This window comes from Callorhinus ursinus, unplaced genomic scaffold, assembly GCF_003265705.2.
Source record: "Callorhinus ursinus isolate GAN/ISIS: 27379988/994484 unplaced genomic scaffold, GSC_fseal_2.0 scaffold21, whole genome shotgun sequence".
NCBI classification, from domain to species: domain Eukaryota; kingdom Metazoa; phylum Chordata; class Mammalia; order Carnivora; family Otariidae; genus Callorhinus; species Callorhinus ursinus.
Window position 1 is genome coordinate 2,120,298 of NW_027397083.1, and position 8,580 is coordinate 2,128,877.

Here is an 8,580-nt window from a genome sequence, read left to right on the forward strand (position 1 = left end):
TCATCCTCTCCGGAAAAGGAGGAAAAATTAATTGAAAAATATATGGTGACAGGGAATAAAGGGTGCATCATAGTGAGTATTGTAAATGGTATTTTAATAACGTTGTATAGTGACAGATGGTAGCTACATTTGTGGTGAGCACAGCATAATGTATGAAGTTGTTGAATCACTATGTTGCACACCTGAAACTAATGTAACATTGTGTGTCAACTATACTCAAAGAAAAAAATATGGTGACACACACAATGTCATGTGCATGATAACTGATCTCCCACAACAACACAGAACTGATTTCTCAGTTGTCTGAAAAGAGTGATATCCACTATGGCATGAACATGTCTCACAATGAACAACATACATGCATCAGTTGGGTATTTCAGTGATCTAAAATGGCAAATGATAGGGGAAGTTGGTATATTGATATACTGACATATTTATTAATCTTTTCACAGAAAAGGACCATAGAAACCCAAAATCAATGGATGAGAAAAATTTCACCAAAGTGAAAGAGTTTATACTTTTAGGGTTTACAGCAGACTTGTGGTTACAGAAAGTACTCTTTGTCATTTTCCTCATCATCTATGTCACCAGTCTCTCAGGGAACATCACCCTGATTTCTCTGATCTGTGCTGATTCCCGGCTCCACACAGCCATGTATTTCTTCATTGGGAATCTTTCCTTCCTGGATCTCTGGTACTCCTCTGTCTATGCTCCCCAAATTCTTATGACCTGCATCTCGGAAGACAAAAGCATCTCCTTTGCTGGCTGCCTAGCTCAGTTCTTCTTCTCTGCTGGATTGGCATACAGTGAATGTTACCTGTTGGCTGCCATGGCTTATGACCGCTATGTGGCCATCTCCAACCCTCTGCTTTATTTGAAGGCGATGTCCTCAAGGTTATGTGCAAGTCTTGTTGCAGCTTCGTACCTTGGTGGCTTTCTTAACTCAACCATCATTACCAGTGAGACATTTACCCTGAGCTTCTGTGGGAGCAATGTCATTGATGATTACTTCTGTGATTTGCCCCCTCTTGTCAAGCTGGCCTGCAATGTGAAGGAGAGCTACCAGACTGTGCTTTATTTCATACTGGCCTCCAATGTCATTGCTCCCACTGTGCTCATCTTCGCCTCCTACCTCTTCATCATTGCTGCCATCTTGAAGATCCGCTCCACCCAAGGCCGTCGAAAGGCTGTCTCCACCTGTGGCTCTCACCTGACAGCTGTCACCTTGTACTATGGCTCTATTCTCTTCATTTACTCCCGACCAAGTACCAGCTATGCCCTGGAAAGGGATAAAGTGGTGTCGGTGTTCTATACTGTGGTGATACCGTTGTTAAATCCTTTGATCTATAGCTTAAGAAATAAAGATGTTAAAGATGCTCTGAAGAAAATGTTAGATAGGGCACCATTTTTTAAATGAAAATACTTGGAAAAGATGACTATATATTTTTTTTCTAGGTTATCTCCACATCATCGTGATTAGCCTAGACTCCCAGAAATAACAAAAATAAGCAAAAAAATAAAATTACTGGATAATGTGGAAACACTTGACTGCAATTGTCTTTTTAAGTTGGCACTAATGTATTTGAATATGTGCTTAAAATACATAAGGTGGGTACATTTGGAAAAACTGCTATGCCTGCCACCTGGGAACAGTCTAAAATTCCTGGGATTCTGAGAAGGGTGAAGGAGAGCAGTTTTGTTTTTCGTTTTGTTTTTTGTTTGCCATGGTACAAAGATTTTTTTTTTTTTAAAGATTTTATTTATTTATTTATTTGAGACAGAGAGAATGAGAGAGAGAGAGAGTACATGAGAGGGGGGAGGGTCAGAGGGAGAAGCAGGCTCCCTTACTGAGCAGGGAGCCCGATGTGGGACTCGATCCCGGGACTCCGGGATCATGACCTGAGCCGAAGGCAGTTGCTTAACCAACTGAGCCACCCAGGCGCCCTGGTACAAAGATTTTTTGGCAACAGATACAGGAAAGCACAAATATCTCAGCGTCACAGTGAGCTTTCAGTGACGGAGTATTGCCTCAACAATTAGAAGAATCAAGGGCAAAAGAATAGCAGCTGTATGGAGACAGAAATGGAGATATCGATAGAAATAGATAAGTAGGGAGACAGAGAGACAGATTTCAAAAAGCTTTTACACCCGTGAGAAGATTCCTTGTGAAAATCTCTACTAGGTGAAGCAATAAACAGCCTTCAAGGTTCTATGAATGTTTGTGTTGCTTTGCTTGTTCAACTTTGTGTTTGAATTCATGACAACTTAGAGACTATTTCACCACGATGTCTCTCATTTCCTAATTTTACGTCTTTTTACATATAAAATGTGAAGCAGTACCCACACACAAAAAACCCTAGGGTTGATAACTAAGTATATTCGTGTGCTAGTGTTGCCATAACAAAATGCCACAGACCAGGTGGCTGAAGCAACAGAAATTTATTTTCTCACAGTTCCGGATGCTAAAAGGTCAAGATCAAGGTGCTGTTATGGTTGATTTGTTCTGAGGCCTCTTTCCTTTGCTTGCAGGTGGCCACTCTCTTGCTTTCCCCTCACATGGTCTTTCCTATGCACAAGTAACCCTGATACTTCTTTGTAAGTCTAAATTTCCATTTCTTCTTTTTATGAGGACTTGGATCAGATTGGATTAGGGCCCACCCTAACCATCTCATTTTAACTTAATCACTTAAAAAAAAAGATTAATTAATTTATTTTAGAGAAAGAGAGACAGCATGAGTGGGAGGGAACGGAGGAGGAGGGAGAGAGAATCTCAAGCAAACTCCACACTGATCATGGAACCCAACGAGGGGCTTGATTCCCAGGACCCCAAGATCATGACCTGCCTGAGCCAAAACCAAGAGTCAGACCCTTAGCCTACTGAGCCACCCAGGCTCCCCTTAACTTAGTCACTTCTATAGAGGCCCTATCTCCAAATACACTTTCTGAATCACTATTAGTCAACATACTAATTTTAGAGGGTTGCCATCCAATCCATAATATCAGGGTTTAGTAGGAGTTTCCTGATGGATGAGACAGGGAAATGTAGCCTGGAAGCATAGTGTAGACATGGAAACGTAGAAGATCTTTTGGCAGTAAAAAAAAAAATTATGGACCACAAATGATACGCTCTAAAAAAGTTTAATTGGAACAATTTGGAAGGTTTCTATTATCAGACACATTTGTGATTATATTGTGACTTAATGGTGAGAGTGAGATTTTAGTAAAATATTTTTCATCTCATCATATCCTAATTAACATACCATCCCCATACTCCAAATGAACTCTAATTGAGTCTTAAGAGACTGAGGTGTATATTTCTGGGCTGCTCTGTGAAAGAGGTCTCAGAGGTCTGCTGAGAAAATACATATATCGATTCCAACAAAGCATGCCAAAATATCAGAGGAAAAGGAAAAGCCTGTCACTTCCTGCATCTGTCCTTCCTGGCCAAGGGTAAGCAACTGGAACCAGGAGTAGTTAAGTGCTTTGGTCTTTCTTTGGCCTTGCTCGATTAGAAGGGAAATACAGAGTTAGTCATGGCTCTCAAAGGATCGTTGTTATGCCAAGTACACACACACACACACAGTCTGCTATATAGGAGTCCACTAATGATATGCCTACCTTCATTTAGAATTTGAAATTCAATCTCGTAGTTATTCTGGGTCATCATGTATTCACTAACACAGTGGGGTAAACAAGAGGTGAATAAAGTTGACACCCTTTTGGACTATGGTGGTTGTGGTGCTCCATGCTGTCCAATCTACTGTGTGTGATATTTTCACTTCTTGCTACTAGTTTTCAGGTGTTAGAGGGACACATTCTTCCCCCAAACGTTTAGTGCTCCAGTGGAGGGAGCAGGAAACAGGAGAACACACATCTTGAGAAACCATTCTACGTGAGATGCTTTAGCACAATTGGCTCAGGCTATTTCTGTATCTTTTATTTCGCATCCACACTTTCATTGCAATTTGTTTCAGATTCAAGGTGGATTTTAGGACATCCTGATTGTTACGAGTGTGATGATTAGGAGGTCTGTCTTTAATAATTTTCCTTTTAAAGTGATACAGTATGCTGAGTCAGAAAAGTCCGGTTGAGGGTAAATTTGTTCTAAGTAGTTTGTACTAAGTTAGAAGTAGACAATACTTTGGGGGGAAACAACTTCAAGATATAAAGATAATTACCCATTTATTCATTCTAGAAATATTTACTAAGTGCCAATTAGTTGCTGGGAACAGTTCTATATGTGCTGGGTACAGCAGTAAACAAAACAGAGAAATTGTACTGACCTGTGTCATTGCATGCTTATGGGAAAAATGGACAATAAACCATATTCAGGAGATAGAAAAATGACAGTACATCTTGGGGAAAATAGAGCAGAGTCTGGGCTTACACCTCATCTCCTGCAAATCCCATTCAAATGTTATTTTCTGAAAAAGGCCCCGTCTCATCACTTTATTTCTTTCTTTTTTCTTTAAATTTTTTTAATAGCTTTTTTTTTGTAAGATTTTATTTATTTATTTATTTGAGAGAGAGAGAGAGAGAATGGGAGATAGAGAGGACGAGAGGGAAGAGGGTCAGAGGGAGAAGCAGACTCCCTGCCGAGCAGGAAGCCCGATGCGGGACTCGATCCCGGGACTCCAGGATCATGACCTGAGCCGAAGGCAGTCGCTTAACCAACTGAGCCACCCAGGCGCCCCTTTTCTTTAAATTTTTTATTGTTATGTTAATCACCATACATTACATCATTAGTTTTTGATGTAGTGTTCCATGATTCATTGTTTGCATATAACACCCAGTGCTCCACGCAGAACGTGCCCTCTTTAATATCCATCACCAGGCTAACCCATCCCCCCAGCCCCCTCCCCTCTAGAACCCTCAGTTTGTTTCTCAGAGTCCATCGTCTCTCATGGTTGGTCTCCCCCTCCGATTTCCCCCCTTCATTCTTCCCCTCCTGTTATCTTCTTCTTTCATCACTCTATTTCAAATCCCATGACCTCTTCCCACCAGCAATCCACATCCTCTTGTTTTGCTCAAACTCTGCTCTATTTTCCCCAAGACCATTTGTGTTGGTGTAAAGGCCAAAATCCTTAATATGGCTTCCAATAGGCTTTGTGAGCTGATCACTCTTGTGGCTCACCTACTGGTTCCTCTTTGCACCCTGTCTTTACTTGATGCCTCTCAACTCTTTGAGCTCACCAGACTCTCTCTCATGTGAGATATATGTCATTTTTTCTCATGGAAATGCTCTCCTCTCCTCCTTACTCCTACAATGGGATAGTACTGAGCTCATTTCTCAGGTTTCTTTTCCATATCTCTTCTTCTGTGAAGACTTTGAGCAGTGACCAAAAAACTATGAATTTTTTTTCAGTTATTTGCCTCTCCTAAGGGCAGGAATAGAAGATTAGTAATAGGCACTGTCAGATATTTTCATTTTTTCCCCAAGTTATTTCATATTAAAGATGAACTTATTAAGGCACAGGTATTTTTCATCGTATAGATAAATGAACACAGCAGAGGAGGTTCATAATAATTATTGGGATGATGGCTATCGCCCACCAGTTTGTAGATTATGGATATAATGACCATAAATCCCTGCCAATATAACTATTACTCAAGCTTGAGTTAATTCAGAAAAAAATTATAGTGTACAAATGAACACCAGCATAGCACAATAAATGTGAAGCTCCCGGGATGTGAGATTATTAAGGGGAAATCAGTTATGTGAGTAATTTAGTTTAGTTGAAGTCCTAAATAGGTGAAGACAAGTAGTGAGAGAGAGTTGTATGGAAGGGGGTGTAGGACTAAAGCATCTGTGCTTTGTGTGCTAATGAGATGAGATCCATTATATGGTAATAGTTGGAGGAATGAGTGACGTTCAGGATTCCAAGCTTTACCTACCACAGTGTCACCACCATTCAAGTCATGTCCTCTCTGACATCATCAGTTACATTTGAAAGATAAGGAGACCTAATATTTAAAGATTAAGATACCTCCCTTCTTAACAAGCAGAACAATAGACTTTGGGGCAGAAAATTCACATTTACAGTCCACTTACAAACTGATTCTGGTTTAGCAAAGGAGAATGTTCGGAACATGGAAGTAAATCACAATCCCCTCTTGGTTTTAACTTTCTGCCACTACCTTTTTAACTAAGGGATAGTCAACTGGCTACTGGGACATCAGCCCAATTCCACATGTTTTGAATTAGATTCCTCCTTTTAGCTTCTCCCTCAGAGTTTTAGAGACAAGATGATTTGGAAGGAGGATTATATATTGCCTTAACCGGGAGAACAAGAGAAAAACAATTTACTTATAAAAGACATAAATGGCTTAATAGTTGAGAGCACATACTCCTGATAAAGAGAATTCTGTTTTTAAATACCAGCTCTGCTATTGATCTGTTCTGTAACTTTGGAATTGTTTCTTAAACTCCATGAGAATCATAATAGTACCTACTTTATGAAGCTGTAGAAAGGATTAAATGGTTCAAGATTAGGATTTAGAATATTAACTGGCACATAATGAGTAATTTATATTATATTAATTATATTATATTATTATATTACATTGTATCATATCATATCATATCATATCAAATGTAAATGTTGTATTGATAGTCACAGGAGTGGTACAGTACGTTGGTATTGGTATAATTTTTCAGCACAATGCGTGACACATAAATTCTCAACAATGCATGAAGGAAACTAAAAGATTTTGAGCACTTACTATGTACTTAACATTGGGCTGGATATTTTCATGCATGTCTTCTTCAATCAAACAACGTGTTGGGGGCTTCATTTTTCTTCTCTGGTGGGACTAAGGGACTTGCCCTGCATTAAACAATTAATAAGTGAAAGCCTTAATTTCACAATCAGATTCTAACACTAATTCCTGTGGTCTACCCATGTCACAGACTGAAATTCTATCATTCTAGGTAATCATGGATAAAAGTCCATAAATGTCCTAATAATTATTGACCTAACTTATGCCTTTGTTTATTTATTTCAATGGAAAAATCACAAAATGACTTTTCTTTCCCCTCAAAGTCTTTATCAGGCTTTCTCCTCTGCGGACATGGAAGTAGGAAATCGTACCGTTCTGACTGAATTCATCTTGGTGGGCTTCTCAGCAAACCCACAGTGGCAGCTGATCCTATTTGGAATATTTCTTGTGCTCTATTTGATGACTTTGTCAGGGAATGTGACGCTGGTTATCCTAATCCGAATTGATTCCCGCCTGCACACCCCTATGTATTTTTTCATTGGCAATCTGTCCTTTTTGGATTTTTGGTACCCTTCTGTGTATACTCCCAAAATCTTGGCTAATTGTGTCTCAGAAGATAAACGTATTTCCTTGGCTGGATGTGGAGCACAGTTGTTTTCTTCCTGTGTTGTAGCCTACACTGAATGCTATCTCCTAGCAGCCATGGCATATGACCGGTATGCGGCAATCTGTAACCCATTACTTTATTCAAGTATTATGTCCAGTTCTCTCTGTACTGGGTTCGTTGCTGGCTCCTACTTTGGAGGGCTTTTGAATGCCATAGCCCATACTGCCAACACTTTCCGCTTGAGTTTCTGTGGTAAAAATATTATTGACCACTTCTTCTGTGATGCACCACCATTGGTAAAAATGTCTTGTACAGATACCCACATCTGTGAAAAAGTCCTCCTGGGTGTAGTGGGCTTCACAGTCCTCTCCAGCATTCTTGCCATCCTGATTTCCTATTGCAACATCCTTCTGGCTATCCTGAGGATCCGCTCAGCCTCTGGAAGGCGCAAGGCCTTCTCCACCTGTGCTTCACACCTCATCTCCGTCATGCTCTTCTATGGATCCCTGCTCTTCATGTATTCAAGGCCAAGTTCCACCTATTCCCTGGGGAGAGACAAAGTGGCTGCTCTGTTCTACACCGTGGTCAATCCACTGCTCAACCCTCTCATCTACAGCCTGAGAAACAAAGATGTCAAAGAGGCCTTCTGGAAAGCAACACAAACCATAAGGCCGCAGAGATGAAGGTTATCTTTTTTGCCGAATGTTCTTATTGCATAATTTTCCAAATTATTGGCTTATCTGTATGTTGGTAATCATTGCAATTTTCAAGTAAATACAACTCATACTTAAAGCAATGACACATTGAAGAAACCACTCTTTGTTTATTATTATTTTGTGATTAAAATATTTAAAACCTATAAATTTTGGATTGTCGTTTGATGTTTTGCAATACTGTATTTTACTTTCTTATAGTGCTAGATTTACATAAAATTCATCCCCTTGATTATCTTTGGGGGATCTTGGAAAGAGAAAAGGAATTGGATAGTTTTTGTGCATGCAGTTTGTCTTTGAACCTTGGCAAGCAAACTTTATTGTGTGGGGAAAAGATCTAGAATGGTTAAACTGCTGGAAATTTACTCAAGATTTTACAAATATTTATTTTTAATAGGGCATTCTCTCCATACTTCTTCATAAAGCTCTGATTGAATATACAAAAAGTATCTTTGTAAACCTTGTGTCTTCTACATCAATTTAATATTAACAATATGTTTAAGAGTTGTTTAGAATGAGCAAATAAACAAACAGCCAAAA

The 8,580-nt window shown here is 39.5% G+C and overlaps 2 protein-coding genes across 2 annotated transcripts; both read left to right on the forward strand.

The window, feature by feature from the left end:
• The first annotated feature begins 478 nt into the window (after positions 1–478).
• LOC112829706 (olfactory receptor 9G19-like) lies at positions 479–1,417 on the forward strand. Its single transcript, XM_025879428.1, has one exon. It carries the CDS (start codon positions 479–481, stop codon positions 1,415–1,417), a length of 939 nt encoding a protein of 312 aa, XP_025735213.1.
• A 5,639-nt stretch (positions 1,418–7,056) lies between these two features.
• Positions 7,057–8,010, forward strand: LOC112829707 (olfactory receptor 9G4). Its single transcript, XM_025879429.2, has one exon. The coding sequence runs from the start codon at positions 7,072–7,074 to the stop codon at positions 8,008–8,010; it is 939 nt and encodes a 312-aa protein (XP_025735214.1). The 5' UTR covers positions 7,057–7,071.
• The last annotated feature ends 570 nt before the right edge of the window (positions 8,011–8,580 follow it).

What these genes read in the sequence shown, in the direction of transcription:
- LOC112829706 (XM_025879428.1), top strand. Translation starts at nt 479, where the DNA reads ATGGATGAGAAAAATTTCACCAAAGTGAAAGAGTTTATACTTTTAGGG.
- LOC112829707 (XM_025879429.2), top strand. Translation starts at nt 7,072, where the DNA reads ATGGAAGTAGGAAATCGTACCGTTCTGACTGAATTCATCTTGGTGGGC.